At 34.3% G+C, this 18713-nt stretch overlaps 1 protein-coding gene across 1 annotated transcript in view; it reads left to right on the top strand.

Moving 5' to 3' along the window:
* The first annotated feature begins 1296 nt into the window (after positions 1 to 1296).
* The window catches only part of LOC111056942, a 117639-nt gene continuing 100222 nt past the window's right edge, over positions 1297 to 18713 (top strand). Inside the window, exons 1-2 of the mRNA XM_039438961.1 lie at positions 1297 to 1822; positions 8089 to 10700. Of these exons, the coding sequence (XP_039294895.1) occupies positions 9036 to 10700 (1665 nt within the window). The 5' untranslated portion in view covers positions 1297 to 1822; positions 8089 to 9035. The remainder of the gene's footprint in view (positions 1823 to 8088; positions 10701 to 18713) is intronic.

Genomic DNA, 18713 nt, shown 5'->3' with positions numbered 1-18713 from the left:
GATAAGAGACAGAGTGTTAGTGGAGAAGTGATGCTAAGATATGCAAAAAAAGAGAATTGAGATGCTAAGAAAACCCTGAGATAAAACTGATAAAGAAGAGTATTGAAGTGCATAAGAAGTAAGATTTGGTAGAGAGAAAAACTGGAGATCGCTTTTTAACCTACAAAAAAGGTTGAACGTTTAACAAATCGACTGATGACCTTTTTCTTCCTTTTGTGAGAATCCCAATTTATGTGTGGCTGGTAGTGATATAAGAGATATTTCGTGGGTGCGTCATTGGGGTACCCCTGTGTAACGGCGATGGAAAATTATGCGTCTTCTTCGAAAAGGAAATAATGTTGAGATTGAAAGAAAACTGGATTAGAGAAAACATAATATTGGCTTGTGTTTAGGTCTCAAATAAGAAAGATGAATTGAATGGGATCTGAATGGTTTCTTGCTGACGATTGGTTTAAGAAAGATCAGCAAGACTGAAATGATAAAAATAATTGAACAATTTTACTTTAAAAAGTAGTTATCAATTAGGACTATTCAGAGTGTACTTTTGATTACACTGTAATTGAAGGGGAGTTTCAAGAAAGTGATAATCAATGCAAAAAACCAATAAGAATTGGATAAGTATGAGAACGAGAAGATTACTTCTAATTGAGTGGAATATTTCTAATTAGTTTATCAATTCAAACCATCTTAATTCAAAATTTATAGTTTCCATGTTTATTTTGGACTAAAATTTTATAAAAATTTTACACGTGAAATTCTAACCTTATCTTGGACTTTCTCACCTATGAATTTGAAAGAAAGATAGCACAAGGAGTACCTTATTATTTATCTACCAATGCTACTACATTAGTCAAATATGCATTGTAAATAAAATAAAAATAAATTTATTGTAGTACTGGATAAAGGATACAAAATTTTGTTGAAGATTCTACCAACTTGTACTACCATTGAAAAATGGGTGAAGAGATGCAAAGAAGATGAAGAGAGAGAGAGAGAGTGAGAGAGAGAAAAGAGTGGGATGAATAGTTTTAGATAGAATACCTGTGACGGAGAGAGAAAGAGACAGGTGGGAAAGAATGCCAATGAACGAAAGATAAAGAGAGACTGAGAAAGAAAGAGAAGAATGTGAGAGTATGACAGAGTGTGGGTGAGTGAGAGGGGAGAAAATGAGTGAGTAGGTAACACAACAATCCTCGAGTACATGTGGAGGGGAAAGAAGCCAGATTGTGGACAGGGAACCTGTTGAACCAGCCAGGCCCAGGCCCAGGAGATCTCAGTCTTTACCAAGTACCGCCATCTAATAGACAAAACTATCCGCGCAATACTTTCTAAAGAATCCGCGATCCTGTTTGTTTTCTCGTCTGCGTTGCCATGACAACAGAACAGACACGCCGTTCAACTTTACTCCAAAATCACCTGTCCTGTTTCCTTTGAATAATTCCAACAACGCCGTTCAACTCTACTCCAAAATCACCTGTCCTGTTTCCTTTGAATAACTCCAACAACATTTTCAAGATCAACCGATTTTCTTATCGTGAACAAACGCTACTTGTGACTAATTTGGTGACAAACTACTGATAACAATTTGTGTGACTTTTTGAGATTCATTGAATTGAAAGTGTTGATTGAATTGTTTTTTGTGTTTATCGTGTACTTTAAGTGGATTGTAAGTTTGAGTCATATGCAACAGGTGTCATATAGTTGTACAGGTGGAGAGGTGGTTGTCAGTTGAAGTTTTTTGAAGTTATCAGTTAATTGATTAGTTGAACAGTGTTTGAAGTGTGTGTGTTTCAAATTATTGGATAACGTCTCATTTTTTGAGGTGAGTTGCATCAGTATTATTATTGTTCCGTTTGTAATTGACGTTCTGATTACTTCTATAATCGATAGTTTTAAGATCAGAGATGAGAATTTGAAGTTACATTAACAGGTAATCAATTTTTCTCATAAGTGCCAGAAGACTTCATTTCCAATTTGTTCTGTCTCTTTGAGAGGTTGTATACTACTCTGCTCTCCTTATCAATTCAAAACTCCTGTGCTATTGTTATGGACGTTGTTAGAAAAGGATATGATTCAATTTTTCGAGTCGTGTAAGATTTATTGAGATTTGAATTTATGTTGAATTGAGATTTTCAAAATCATTTACCATCATCTAGGCTTCTATTGGCTCAAGTTGTGAAGACAAAATCTTCACAGCCATCTCCGAAATCCTATACTATTAAACGAGCAACTTCTGTTTATATGTTTACATGTTTAGATGTTTGGATGTTCAGATGTTAAGATGTTTATAATATGTTTGTATTCACCGGATCTCGAAAACGGCTCAAACGATTCTCACGAAATTCAGAACATAGTAGATTATAATATAAAGATTCGATTGCACTAGGTCTCATCCCTGGGAAAACTCGCTGAAGGACATTAAAAGGATAATTATTATCCATCCTTGGAAAAACAGCTGATAATAATTATTTCGTCGTCTGTTGGTGATTGAAGTGAGTGAGCGAGTTCATGTGTGGTGGACTGTGTCGAAATTATGACTCAGCTGTTGAACTTTTGTAATTATTCAATCAGGTACTTAGTGCCGGTTGCAAAAAAGCCGGGTTATTTTCAATCCTGATTAATTCCAGTAGATCCATCTTTTTGAAATGGTCTTCTCTGATTTGGTTCACGTGGAATTAATCAGAATTAAAATTTAACTGGCTTTTGTGCAACCGGGCCTTTGTGAGGGAAATTTTTGCATTCCTCTGGGAATTAATCTCAATTTACTGTGATTAGATAGAACATTTCTGTATGAACTATAAATGTTATTATAATTCCTTCTTTCGTGATAATCTTTTATGCTTTTGTACTCCAGAGCGAAGCTCGGTCCCCGATATTGATATATTATCTGAAAAAGGGACCATAGAGATTACTTTTGTTCATGATGCTTTTGTGGTAGAAAGCATTTAATTTATATTTTCTTTGGTAATTCGAAATCTACTATTATTACTATCCTGAATCAGCAAATTAAGACTGGCTTCAGTGCGATTGGGATCTAGGGACAGGGAAATTAGAAAAAAAGAACAAGAATGGAAACATGATATTTATTCATTTAGAATAATTCATTATGAGAGTCTGGTAGAAACTTGATCCTGGTATCATTGATTAATGAAGAAATCATCATTTAAATATTATAAGCTATTTTTCTCTTTACTCTGAAAATATTTTGCTTCAAGTCTATAATGAAAGATGAGACCTCTTAACTTCAAATAATTCTTTCTCTTTGACTGAATCTTGCGTCACTAAAAACTTTCCGCCCTATGCTGTCATCTATTCAGCTCAATGCTCCTCTAAGATGTTATCTTCATGCTGTTGAGTGGTCTTGTTAGACGCTTCCATTTGAACTAATATCCTAATAATTGTTCTTGACCGCTGAAATTTCTTGATAGATAAGTTTCAGATATCAGTATCCTATCAATATTATTCATTACCATGATATAAGCTCCTGATAATAATCTCATTATTGCGTTCTAGGCACATCCTATAGAAAATGGGAAAATAGTCAAACAAATTTGTTCAATAAATTTCTTGTTCAGGTCTAATATATAGATCATATTTCATAGTAGGCCTACTTGTTCCACTGGTATGTTCTACTTGAAGTTTAAGGTATAATACGGTTTCTAAAAAAAAACATGAAATATATCTGCTGTGGACTTGATTTTGCACTTTTAGAAACTTTCCGCCCTAGGCGTTACCCACTCAGCCACTAATAATAGTTATAGTCCAGAATCCGACTTACCTTATCAGTCCTCAAAGAATACGTATATAGTAATATCCTATAATGTAACATTCTATACTCTCTGCCAGTACCTCTTGGTGACTTGGTCTATTTGTGAAACTACCGTACATGCATACTCAACAATGAGACATAACGGATATGAGCTTTCACATTCATCAAAATCGTGTCATATCATAGCATAAACGGATGTGTAGCATTTTGAAAAAGAAAAGTGCAAATACTGTATGTTGCAATGTGAAAAGTTTTCTTGAACAGTTAGTTACTTCTTGGTGTCCTGTTTTTATAGTTCTTATTTATAGTTCGTAGGTTTCAGAGAGTCAAGGCGAATAGTTTATCCTCATTCTAAATATTTCAACATAGTATTGGAAAACTATATATCGTTATGTAGTTCTATAATATCTAGAAACTATATAATCACCATGTCGATTAAGCGCTTTATATTTAATTATTAAGTTCTTATTTTTTGGAGGATCATTGTGATTTAGAGTAACTCTTTAATAACTGAAGTGCTTTTACAATGCAAGGCCTGTGAGAATAATCAGTACCGTAGGTAATATTGGTTGTGAATATCGAATTGCAATAATAGTAGACTAAAATACCAATGAAGCCTATTTAAAAATAGTCCATTACTCTCTTATATTGTAGCTCAATTTCTCATATTTCTCAATCATTTCAGAGTTATCATGCTTCGAATAAGAAAATGTGTAATATTCATTCGTTATAATATATACCAACTTTTCCAAGAAGTTATTTAAATCACATTCCCATAAATAACCTATCCAATAATACAATCACCTGAAACTTGGAAAACGTAATTCAATTGGATTTTGAATTATCATTGATCGAAAATTATTATTTATCCTGGGAACTAATCTCAAATCGAGTCTCAAGTGAATTCTGTATTGAATTATTTTGTCTCCTCCACTTGAAATAAGCCAGTATTACACCTTAATAATTGCAATGCAGTATCATTCATCTCGTACGATAATTCCACCTGTTGAAAGTTAGAAATCATAGCTTTTCGATCGCTATATGAAAAATGTTTTTTTTATAGCTGTTGTCTTGGTGAACGTGATATTTTCGAGCTAAAAATTATGTGTTTTAATAGAATTGTTTTGTGAATTTGAAGTTTGTTTTATGTTTTTACGGAAACTTATTATTAATCTTATCTTTCTAAATTCAAAATTGTTTGTTTTATTCTGATTTGTATATTCAGATTGGTGATTAGTGTATAAATTTAAATGGACATAACCTACATAATATTTGGACAATTTAAGACAAAATTATGAAACTGAAGAAGTTTTGGGCAATTGCCTGTTTTTCTTTTCCGACTACTGTATTGTTTAATCTATCCAATAAATAAATAAATATATGTTTCTCCCAGATGGATGACGATCATTCTCAGTTCTTTGCTTGATAGTGATCTTTTCATTGTAATAGTCTACTGTCAAAATGTTTGAATAATTCATGTTGGGTCACACCAAACCATATCAATTTTTGTTTCAACATTTTGATAAGTATGTATTGAAATTGGAAAACAATAGCCTTTAGTACATATTTTTTTTCGTAAAACTCCTTTGAAACGAAATTTTCCCAGTATAATTCGGAGATAATAATATAATGAAATAGTTCCCGAATTTTATACTGTCTTATTGTCACTGAATGGATGAATGAATGAATGAATGCATGGATGAATCATTTTTCCATTGGATTCTTCATTGAAAGAATATAATATTTAAAGAGCAGAGAAGACCACATTATTAGCCTCATTATACGAAATTATCAGCTTTTCAACTGAGAATGGCACGTGGAAGAACAAGAATACAGTAAATGAATCATACATTCATTTACCTTTACTTCACTTGAGGACTGAAAATTTAGTGAATTGAAGAAGTACAATCTATTCCGGACTATGTGTTATCTAAAATTGGGAGAGTAATAGCAAAAGGTTACGTTATTTTTCCTCTCCATATCATTCTGATAATGTACTTATTGTATAAATGGATAAATGAATGAATGAATAACATGATTTTGAAAACATATTTATACCAAATAAATAAGTATGAATTGAAAATTTAAACAATATTCTTCCTTCAAGAGCGACGATGCAATTGAAAATATCATTAAAGGCTCTTAACATTAGCACATTCCTGTGTGGATAATGGATGATTCGAAATTACCTTCGATTCGAAATATGGGTTTCTAGATTACTCAGCAAATAATTATTCATATCTTGAATTAACAGCATACCTACTGCATTTTTCAATGCTTATTAAATTACATATGCCATAACTATCGTGGAAATATTCCAATATAGTTTTCATATATTCTGCTATCATTCTTCTGTGGAATTAATTAGCGATGACTAATCGTTCTTGTAAAATATTTATAACCAAGTTTTCATCACTTACTATTTATGATGCCTATTTATGGTGCATTATTAGACAAAGTAATATTCTGGAATGTTGTATTGCTTGAACTGAGAATGAATGAAACAATGTCGGAATAGATGTAATCAAAGGAACGAATGGATAGAGAGAGCAAAAGAATAAGAAGAGGAAGAAGATGAAGAAGAAAAAAAAAGAAGAAGAAGAAGAAAAAGAAGTTGAAGAAGTGTGCGGAAGGAGTGGAGGAAGAGAAAAAGAAGTTGAGTCAAAGAATAAGCAGGATAAAGAATGCCGCAAGCTGTGACGCATTGTGAAAGCGAGAATGCTTCCTTCAGGAATCCATTCGAATATTATTCATTGAAATAGAGATCATTCGCCGGAACCGTACAAATCCTTTGATGAATATTTGTTTATTAATCAGGCACACTTCTTCCAGACGCGGAAAATCGGTCAGAAGAAAATTAAGATAATGTGACTCAGTACCGTATTTCTTTACTTTTCAGGTGTGATTAGTATTTTCATCCATTCTATTACTCCGTTATTGAATTTCTGAATTTGATGAACATTATTTTTACTAGTGGCATATTTTTGAGCACACATAACTTTATCTAAGAGGAAATAATTTATTCAGCTTCGAGGGATAATCTGATAAGAGAGTGGGCATTGGGAAAACTCTCCGATGTAATTTATCAAATCAAAATGCAACATTTAATGCGCTTTCGCTCAAAATATTTATATTATATTGAATATTTCTCGAATTGAATTCGGAATAATATTATAAAAAAATCTTTCGAATAGCTGTCATAAGTTTCGTATATAAAGGATATGGTAAACAACTAAACACTCAATCATTCAATAATGTCTCTAATGTCCCTTGATAAATATCTTTCAATAGAATAACTAGCTTCATGAGTATTTTCAGAGAGTAATAATACCATTACTATTGTTCTCGTGCTGCTCACAAAATGACAAATTGACTGGGACAATTTAACGACAGAATAATCGACACTATAAGTTTTGTCAGGATTGCATACTTTCACGAACAGGTCCACGAATTCAGGTCCTGGAAAAGGATTCAGGTTATAAATTCAGTATCTGATTTGGTTTGCTGTCATTGTCTGTCATCAAACAATGAACATATCTATCCATCCTCTTACAACGCCGAACTATAAATTGCCAAATTGTTTGAAGCCCACGTATAAATTTGATTCATTGATTAGCTGCCTTTATTTAAAACCTAGGAGGGCGAAGTTAGGGCGCAGCCGGCCCTCTCTTACATTTAACCCATTTAATCACAAAAAATGATGAATTACAAAATTTTTCATCATAATTATGATCATGTAGATTTAATCTTTTTATTGACTTATCATGAGATAATATGTTTTCTTGACGAATAAAATATATTTTGGATAGAAGTGATTATTAAGCGCAAAAGATTGATATCAGATCAGATTTATCAGGTAGCTTAGACCACAGAATCTAATACATAATTCACTACAGAAGGCGGTTCAGAAGGAAAATTGGCAACATTGCCCTATTATTTCCACTGACTCTATAAAGTGAATATCACTATAATAGCTACTCGTGATTTTAACTTACATGCTGAACAGTGAACTTGACCTTTCACCTCACTAGTAGATTGCAAGAGCTTTGCAATATTCTACTATGATTTCAGTTCAATTGTAGTCGATAAAGACTACATAATCCAATCTCTATAAAATAGATTGGTTCTCTGGTTCAAAGCTGATAATCCACAGCATCTTGGAAATGAATCTGCTTCCAGATACTTCACCATTACATAACACAGAGAAACATTCTATTACAGATCTGATACAACTATAACAATGTAGTTCTCGATTTTCAATAAACTACCATGTTGATAACATCAACAATCAATTGACTTTCAAATTTTCTCTTTTACAGGTATCCTGGAACAGCCCAACATTTTAGAACCTGGACACACCTGTAAGTGAAATGACACTACAACCACACTCATTCAGAACAGGCGGATAAAGTGAAATGATTAGAAAGTTTTGGGAAGGTGAATAATAGTGTGATACCATTCGAAATAGAGAGACTGTACAATTATTTAATGACTGAGAACTGTCGTGGAGCAGCAATAACGGTTTAAGTCGTGAAATGATTTTGATTTGTCACGTTTAAGGAAAATATTAGGTAGTGTTACTGTTGTGTTATTACCGGTAAGAGATTAGTGGAGGTGACAACTGTTCAACAGTTGAACAATAATTATTTTATGAATGGATTCACTCCAATTATCCAGTTTTCAATTGTAGTACACAATTTCTCAATTTCTCTTATTGTAGAATTTCCTGCTATGAATGGATTATCCTCAACTATTCAGTTTTCAAAAGTGTTAGATTCTCTTTTTGTGAGACTTCCTGTAGAATATTCTGTTAGCATCGTTATAACGTAATACTTTATATACATCAAAGCATCTTAACTTCATTGAAACGCATTCGTAACCCACAAATGGTGAGTGACTAGAGAAGCTGTGATTGAAGTAGTGTTATTTGTGAGTTTTTTTTAGAATAACACTATATTCATCTAGGAGAATCGAATAACTGGGTAGGACATAGAACTTAAGTGTTTGATTGAAATTGCTGGAGATAATTATACTGCACAACTTATGAAGTATTAGAATATTATACTATCTCATACTTTGATTCTAACACAAGGTGAAATATTAGAGAGGAATCATACATTCATTTGTGAAGAGAAGGTGATTGAATATCAAGAGGTGTGATTGTACATTCTTAGGTGGCATTATCCCATCTATGTAGGTCGTCAACTTATGGAAAGCTCAATGATGCCCAGTCTTGGTAATTGAAAAGCTACGTGACAAACGTAACATGCTGGAAATGATGAATGGATCGCAGGAGTTCATTGATAAAATGGAAGCGGAAACTAGAAAAGGGCCGGTTGTAGTGAGTACTCATAGTAGGCAGCAGGAGCGCCAACCTGACGGATCTAAAGATGACCGGAAGCTGCAGGGACGTCACGTGGTCAAGATTCGTGTCAACGCTGAGAACGTTGGCAGCCCTGAGGGAGCGGTCGCTGAAGATGGACTTCAATTGTCTGGACGGGTCACACCTTCGAACCAAGTTGAGGTGTTGTCAGATGGACGAGTGAGGATCAAAAGTAATGATAACGATGTGGAAGCAATCTTGAAGCAGCCGGTTGTTGTTGGAAGAACGTTGAAAGATGAAGAAAAGAGAGGGAGGGGAGTTGAGGAGGAAGTGGTGATGAAGATGGATGAAGAGGAAGAAGAAAGCAGGAGAAGAATTAAAGCCAGAGAAGAAACGACAACTTCTGTCTCAGCAGGTCAACATCAAGTGAAGCAGGTAAAAGGGGCGGGGACCGTCAGGTCATTCCTTATCTCGGATACCACTTCTTCTCAGATTAAAAACAAGTCTGGTCTTCTTCCAGAGAAGCGATCTTCATCAAATCAGTCCACTTCTAACTCTGTGCGTATAAACGTGTTGTCGTCATCAGCTACAGCTGCAGGGGAGTCAATGATGTACTCGAGGAACGAGGAAGACTCGTCATACTATTCCTACAACCAGCTCGCCTATTTGTATTCACATAGCGGTCAATCATCTCCAGCTAGTGACAGTGGCACCTGTAGTGATTTTGACGCTAACACACCACCACCCCTACCCAAGAAGAAGTCCGCGCTAAGTAAGAAGATATCCACAATTCACCTCAACCTGGGCAATGATGATGTATCCAAGCATCACCATATTGTCAAAGCAACCAGCCTGACATCATCAGGTGAACCTGAAAGTGATGATGACATCAGTTGTGACTCCCTCAATAGCAGTGAGTTGGAGCATCAGGTGGTGTCGTCATCATCATCAACATCATCAGACCCAAGTCACCATCTGCACATCACTGATCATCTTGATGACTTGGAGGATGTTGATGATGGTGTACATGATGTCCTGTCAAGACGAAGAATGGTCCAACAGTTTGGGAAGCAGAAAAGTGAGCCACCCCCTTTGCCACCAAAGAAAGGTCACCAAAAAAAGATTCTGGAGACTACTGCATCGGTTGATACTTCCCTGACATCGGTAGAAACGAGCTTCACGCCAACAAAGGCAAAACCTTTCAAACAGATAGTGAACCACCCCCAAGTCTCCCGACAAGTCTCAGTTGAAGAGCGCACCTACAACGAACGTAACTCTTCCAAAAACTGTGTCACCTCCCCTAATTCCACATTAGAACGTAGTGTTTCCTCCCCTTCTTCTTCGATCTATGACAGTTTTTACAAGTTCCATCTGAACGAAAACAGTGACGTGAATTCAACCGACGATTGTAACAGTTTATCTTCGACAGCTACCATGAGGTCTAGTGTAACAGTGGATGGGTTAGACTCGTTCGCGGGTCGCAAAGGATATGTTCAAGATGGTGACGTTGAGAATGCTACGATCAGGAGTTCCAAGGGCACAATACGAGGCGTCAAGAATCGAGTGAGGGCTGGTATTGCCACGTTCCTGCAGATGCACACCAATAAGGTAGGAACAATTTCGATAATTCCTGTTTCTCATTCATTATCAGATGAATACTTACCAATTTTTTATAAATTGATGTCAGCATGTTTTTCGTTATCAAATCAATTCAGAGTACTGCATTTGTAATCTCTAGACGGCATGCAAAACGTTAATCTATTATTAGATTGTAGAAAATATTGATATTATTCTATAACCACCAATTGTATCGTTAATATACACTAATCATCTTTAAATACCCACGGTAGTAATCTACTCATAATGAAGTGAATATACAGTGATTCATCCATAATTCATCAATTTATTGATCCAATTATACGATAATAGTCAATTCATTGAGATGATTATCTACATTATTGATAAAACGGCAGAATTAATTATAACAGTCCCAAACCTAATAAAAATTGTATAAGAAATATTAATTTATTAATGATTAATTCAGCTGAACCACATGGTAATTAAATCTCTCTGGCAAGCCTAAGCCAATCATAGCGCATAGAAATAGCACCAAAAAGGTGATCGTTTGAAAGCAAACATGTTAATCTACTATCAGACAACAACCCTACCTTATCACATACGCTAGCACATGTACATTGTATGAGAGGAACTATGTCTAGAAGATTAAGCAGTTTTAAGAATTACATAAATTGAATCATTATTGTAATTAAAGGAATTGTATTCTACTGCTTGCCACTGACGTCATGTCTACGTCACAAGCGTTCTACCAATGGCAAATTTTTATGCAAATTATTACATCGAGATTCTGAGAAGCAAGGTCTAGCCAAGAAGCTTAGAGAAAGGACAGCACTTCCCTTTTGAAATCCTCACCGTGCAGATCTCTTTTTATAGTTACCAAGACCTATTTGTGAAAATTTCTTGTTCGATTTAAATGTTCTATTTGTGAGCCGATATTTTAGGCCAATTTATTTGTTATTTGTAAATTTCTGTTTTCATCAATCGATAAATTAGAAGTTTAAAGTAAATTATCCCATATTAATTGGTGAAGGAAATATTAAATTAAAATTCCCCACGTGCTGAAACCGAAGCTGGATTGCCGCCGATCAAACGATTTTGATCTAAAGAAGAAAACCACGACCGCCAAGGAAATTCACGTGAGTTATAAGTTTTAAAAGGGGCCCCAATCTACGCTTCGAAAATATTTCAGTGCAGAAACATAATTTTTTCTTCGTTAAACTATTGGCCACGCCGACAAGCGCTTTTAGTTATTAAGAGCCTAAAATTTATCAATATTTAATTCATACGAACTTGTAGTTGATTAGCTATCCTCCGCTGCCTGAACCACGACCCCGAACATTTTTAAAAATATTTTTAATTCATTTTTTCACTATTTTTTCAAAATTGTTCTTTATCAATCGTAAAATTCTGTTGAATCACGCATGGTATCATGCAAGCACAGAAAATTTTTAACTATTCTGTTAATGCTAAATATTATCAACTGTAAATCAAATTCTGAACCTGCACTGTATGATTGCATATTTTATTGTAATATATTTCAGTTTTGTTAATTCGCTTTCTGAGTTCGATTATTTCTTAAGCCTGAAAAGTAATGTATAGTAATCAGTAGTAAGTATTAGCTAGTAATTATCTGAATATCAAGGAGAAAATCTACAAATCAGGTGGATAAGGAGAATGAACTCCACATCTTCATGTCAATTAATGAATCAAACAATTTATTCTTCGATTGAGAATAAAATAGTAAGAAAATTACTTAAATACTCGGATTTGATAATTTCATAAATTTCATTTGAGATTATTGTGAACAGATAGTTTTATACGATAGTTTTATAATATACTGTTATGATAATAACAGGATAAAAATCCAGCCGTCCCAATGTGATCGTACAAGTGTATGATAATTGACGATCATATTGTTATGATTGAACTCACACAAAGTTTATGAGTTGAGAATCAACACAGTAAATAACCGATTTGAAAATCACCTCGTTGCACGATAATTTTCCGATAGTGAATCAAAATGTTTATGGACGTTCATACAACTCCATTGATAATTAAATAAATTTCTATTGCTTGACTAATCAACACATGTTGGGGAGTCCGATCTCACTAGGCATCAAACCTGCAATCTATGTAGAAATCAATCTGAATTCAAACATCAATATTGTATTTACAGATTGGGTTTCAATGGATTTATCTCAAATGGTTGAAACCATCAAGAAATATAATAGGCTTCATTAGATAAGTATTGACTTCGAACAATTCAAATTTTACTGGTATATCAATACTACGATAACGATATAACATTACTGCCACCTACCACCTAGCAGTAGAAATATAATGGAGAAGAACCGTTAGAGAAGCAAACAACAACATTCAAAGAAACAAACGGTAGGTAACATCTTAAAACAGGTCTCGAATGATGAAAATTAATTCAGATCAACATTCTCAAATTTGCATAACCTGAACAACAAATCGCAACCAATTCAAGTATTATCATGTCTTCATGTCATATTATCATATTATAGATTTGGAGCTAAAGTTCAACAAGTATTCTTTCGTGTTATCCTTATTCCAGATGTATTATACAATTTTCTCACGTGTTCTCATGAGCCTACCGACTATCATAACCTATATGTGCATGACCATAGAAGTACAACGGATGGATTTCAATAGTTATGTATCATTTCCGGTGTATCGTGATACAAAAAAAACTTGAAACTAGGGAAAAAAGTTTTGATTGTAGAACTTGCCATTCTCACCGATATCAATGATCGAGAGCTGTTTCTCTCTCTTCTCTCTGACACCACCACACACTCTTATTTTCTTTCTCTCTCTTTTGTATCTATCTATCTCTCTCAGACTGTATCGATGTATCTCACTCTTTTTCTCTGTTGAGCTCAATGAGGGCGAGTTGGCCCTAGGTTTCGCGTTACATGATGTGATCATTGAGAAATTGTATCGCTATAGCCAAGTGTCAATCTAGGAGACCTAGAAGGCTGACAACCCTAATTGACCTACTTGTTGGTATCCGTCTGTCAATGGTCAGATTCGATAAGGTTTCAAGATCTGGATGGTTGGTTGATATCGTATCAAGATGTTCTTCAAGGATTTTCTTCACTGAATGCCTATAATTATCAATAAATACCATATAAATACGAATCCTTTGAACATTATTATTATAGGGGATACAAATTTAAGATCAGAAGAAGAGTAAACTTCAATAGGTAACGCAGGTCCATTATTGAATGAGGTTATTATTGTAGAAGGAAAATGGTTGTATTATGAAAATGGTAAGGGCATTATGTATGAAAAATGTATGACTATCAAGAAACGTGAAGTATCTATGACCATAGAGAAACAATAGCGTAAGTAGATATCCCATGGTATAGGGCGTTTATGTCGCAACTTTTACTGTTATCTCAAGCCGATTACTGTTGATTATTGTCGATTGTATTTTTTACTGTTTTGTTGGGTTGAGAGTGTATGAACGGAACAATTTGAGAGACTTCCAGTGTCACACAGCTTCACGGGAAAGAATTACATGGACTATCGGCTTGAGATAACAGTAAAAGTTGCGACATAAACGGCTTTTATCATGGGATATCTACTTACGCTATTGTTTCTCTATGCTATGACCCAACACTCTCAAGAAAGCAAACCACAAATTTACTGTGAAGGTTAATAAAATACGATTTTTCATACTTGTAGAAATAGATACGTTATGATTATATATCACGGCTCAAAATAAAATTGAGAGGAGCTTATACTTACTGTCCATGATAATTATAACTATTATAAAATGACTATTAACTATTATACTATGTATAAAATATGAAGCTGACTGAACGACATTAAGTCTGAATCCATATAGTTTCAATTTAGTATTAAATTGAACTAACAGTGGCTTAGTCCTGATTTTCTGAAGATACACGAATTTGATATTATTTAACGAGAGAAGTGAACACTCACCACACATCTTATACTGTATCACTGAGGAAAATATTGGTATAAACTGCGTACCAGTTATTCCCTAATTTACATAGGAGAAAACTTGATAATTCACTCACTGTTAATAATTAGAAAAAACGTATGATCCAGTAAACAGAAATATATAATTCATTTCTAGTAAGATTGATGAGAATGTTAGTTTTATTGAGGAAACAGCAGTGGCTTGGATCCATGATAAATTGAAATTGTATTGAGGAAAGGAAAGAAGTGGGTTGCATGGCTGGTGCAAATTCTTCAATTCTCGAAATAGGGACATTGTAGGCGGAGATTTAGTCCTAATAATGTAGATCTTTGGTGAAATTAGGGTTAAGAAGAACGTTTGGTGCTAAATTTGTAGAGACTGGAGACATCAAACGTCATGAGAAACAACTCAACTCTGTCCTGAATTAACACGTTTAGAAATCGCGCTACGTTCAGTACATGTACTAAATAGTGAGAACTGTTAGAATTGGTGAAATAGTAAGCATAGATGTTTTTTGAGATGAAGGCTGAGTGACACTGGCAAGCCTTTATTTGCTCCTATAAACACCGTTTCTGTCAAGAAGTCGTCAACATTACATTGCGACTATATAGTGCGATTCACTCCAAACTGTCAGCATCGGTTGAATAAGTAGCATAGATGCTGTTTATAGGAGTGCTGTCAGTTTGTGGTTGATTTCACTAAGAACACATAAACTAGTGAGTAAGAGTTGATTTGCTTTTTTAAGATTTGTGGCTTTGAAATGAGAAGTAAGAAGATCTGCTGTCTTATTTCATGCGTCAAGGAAATGGTATGGTGGAGGGGAGAAGAAAAGAGATTATAGAAGAGACTGAAAAAAGCGATCATAGAATTGATTGATTGAGTACTTTATTAATGTAGATTACAATATATACTGGCTTAAACACTTATATACAATAGCTTACAATACAGCAGAGTTTTAGATGAATTTACATAATATAAACTAAGGAAATAATATTGAACTGTATTTGTTATGAAGAAATGAGAAGCAATTTGAAATAACTACACAAAATAATATTGTGATGCATCTACATGAATTGGCGGAGCTTTGAACAAAATCACAATGTCCATTCTTCGGCAAAATATACTTCCCAGTAAATCTCTACCAAAAACGTTTATTTTATTGATACAACCAAGGTACCTACAATACATGTATGCTAGGTACATTGAATACAACAAAAGATTCGTTCACAAATAATAAAAATGTTGTAGAAATTTCGATACTTATGAAAATTTAAAAACAAATCATTTGATTAATTAAGTGATGTAATTATGTAATAGAATAAAATAAAATCATTAATTATTGAAAAGAGAGAGAACAGAGAATATGAAGAGGATATGGAAGAGAATTATTGATAGAGTTCATAGTGGAATCAGAAGAAAGAGATGAGTAATCGAAATCTTGTAAGAATTAGCTGAAAATTAGGAAGAAAAATAGAAACAAGATGAGAAGGTGAAGAGAATGTGGAATAAATGGTGGAAAAATACGATGGAAAGATGAAGAAGGGAGACAAGAAGAAGAAAGAGAAGAAGAAGAAGAAGAAGAAGAAGAAGAAGAAGAAGAAGAAGAAAAAGAATACTTTCACGACCCGCAAGTAAGAGAGAAATTGTAAATTGTAAATTGATGTGACATACATTGCTGGCAGAAAACGGATTTCAAAAGAAGTCTCGTTGATCATGGAACAAATAATAAATTAAAAGGAAGAATACCAAGGAAATGAAGAGTGATGTAAAGAAAGAGAGAGAGAGTGTGTGAGGAAGGAGGCGAAAGAAAAGTAAGTGAATACAGCAAGGATTTATTCAAGGTGAAAGGTCAAGTTAGCCGCGAAAACGTTTAGAGGTTTGGTTAATACTTCTTTTTTCAGCATTCAATCTTCGAAGTGGAGAGAGTTGCTAAGATGCTAACACGTCTTGAGTTGGTCTGCCATTCTATGTCAACTGGAGTGACCTGTTTCCAATTCAAGTTGTGAATTATCAAGTGGCTCTGAATAAAGTGCTTGATGAAATGATAGAAGCAGAGAAATTGGAGACATTATAAATATAGAAGATACTAAAATGAAAGAATAAGATTTTTCTAGATCACGTTGTCAAATTGTAAAATTTTCATGCTCAAAGTTAATTCAGCCTCGAATTATTATCAATTCAGTTATGAACATTGTATGATCATTTTACCCCAAATAAATTTTCCAGTGATTTTTTTCAAAATAGTGTTTTTTTTTTAGTAGTGTTGGGATGTGTATAGACCATTTTAAGTCTTTTCAACAGTCTCCACCTTGTGTGTTCGCCAAAATTGGCTGTTACCATATGGTAACGCTAGGAAAATACACTAGCATAGATGAGTACATACAGTGAAATCATGCAGGATTTGAAAGCAATATAGTCGAAGTATTATTACCAGATCTTTTATTATTCCATAGCTTATTACTTCCAGAAAATAATAGTGATAAAAATAAAAATATTAATTATCAGTTCAAATAAAAGTTTTTGTATGAAACATGTCAAAACATTCTATGCAAAGTCCAAGATTACATTTTTTGTACATAGTACAGATGCTGGAATCACATCCTTCTCCAGCACATCTCCTTCTTTTTTTGTCGGGTACACTCACTACATGGTGATTTACTCCATCAAATCTTATGTCATCAGAGATTCGGTTGCATGACAATGATTGTCTCGACGTCATTGGCCTACCAGGACCCTTTGACACTTCACCATATATCTTGTGATATATGATTGAACAATTTCCCTCCTGAAGTCAAGTTGAGGCTGCTTCACTCCACTGCTTCTCCTGAGTTGCCACGCATTTTGGATGGCAACATCAATGAGCCACGTGAATATTGGCCAGTACCATTTTTTCCCACGAACACTTATTCTATAATTTGCCACATTTTCATCTAATCGCTCAGTGCCACCCATATTCTCATTATAAATTTTCACAAGATTGGGCCTATCAACAAGAATAGTTTTCTTCTCGGCTTGTGAATACCTTTTCACTTTTCCTATTGGTTGTACTCCATGGGTGTTGGATGCAAGACTCACAACCCCATTGTCATGCCACTTGCAAACTAGGATTCCATCATCCATATTCAGTGCAGATACACAATGGCCTCTTCTAAATTTATTTTGAATATTTTTCTTTGGAAGTAATGGACAGCATGGGGGTAGTCGATCTTCTCTTATGGTACCGATGCCACCATATCCTATTTCACGAAGAAATTTCAAAAGAGGGAAATTTGAGAATAAATTATCAAAAACACAGATGTAAGGGAGATCTTTTTTATCTCCAGGCAATTTCTCAAGCATTTTACAAGTAGAGCAGAGGATTTTCCAAAGAGCTCTTCATACTCAGAGGGCATGTTCAGTGATTTTCCTTGATATATTTCGAAATTCATCAAATAGCCCAATGACGCATTCACACACAAAACTTTGTATCCGAAACAGATAGGCTTCGCCCTGATGAATTGTTTGCATCCATGACGTCCATAGTATTCAATCATACTTTCATCATACGACAAATATTGAACTGGAATGAAATGCTCTTGAAATCTACTTTGCAGCATAGAGATAAGTGGTCTAAGCTTGTACAGTTTGTCTCCAGTATCAATATTATTATTATCTGCACAATGAATTAGGCTCATAATTTGATCAATTTATTACGCCTCATACTATTGACTATAAATGGTTGATTCATATCTGTCTGGGAATCCCAATAGTATCTCTTACCAGGGAGTGTATGATAACCACTAAAAATTAAAATTCCAATGAAACATTAATATTTTCTTTGTAATGTTTGGATTTTGTTGATTTTTGAATATGGCATATCTTGCTGTCTCCCTCACTAGCATATCATATACATCATCATCAAAGAATAATTCAAATAGTTCACAAGCTGAAAAGTCTCTATATCTAGAAAAGTCTGCCTTGGGAAATGGCAGGTTTGTTGCCTCAAAGTCTGCCTCTGTATTCCATTTTTTTGTGATAGGTTTCTTTTTCTTCTTTGCTTGTCTTTCTGTACGTATATCAGATAATAACTC

Source organism: Nilaparvata lugens, chromosome 12, assembly GCF_014356525.2.
Source record: "Nilaparvata lugens isolate BPH chromosome 12, ASM1435652v1, whole genome shotgun sequence".
Lineage (NCBI taxonomy): Eukaryota > Metazoa > Arthropoda > Insecta > Hemiptera > Delphacidae > Nilaparvata > Nilaparvata lugens.
This window is presented reverse-complemented; position numbering and strand designations above follow the sequence as displayed.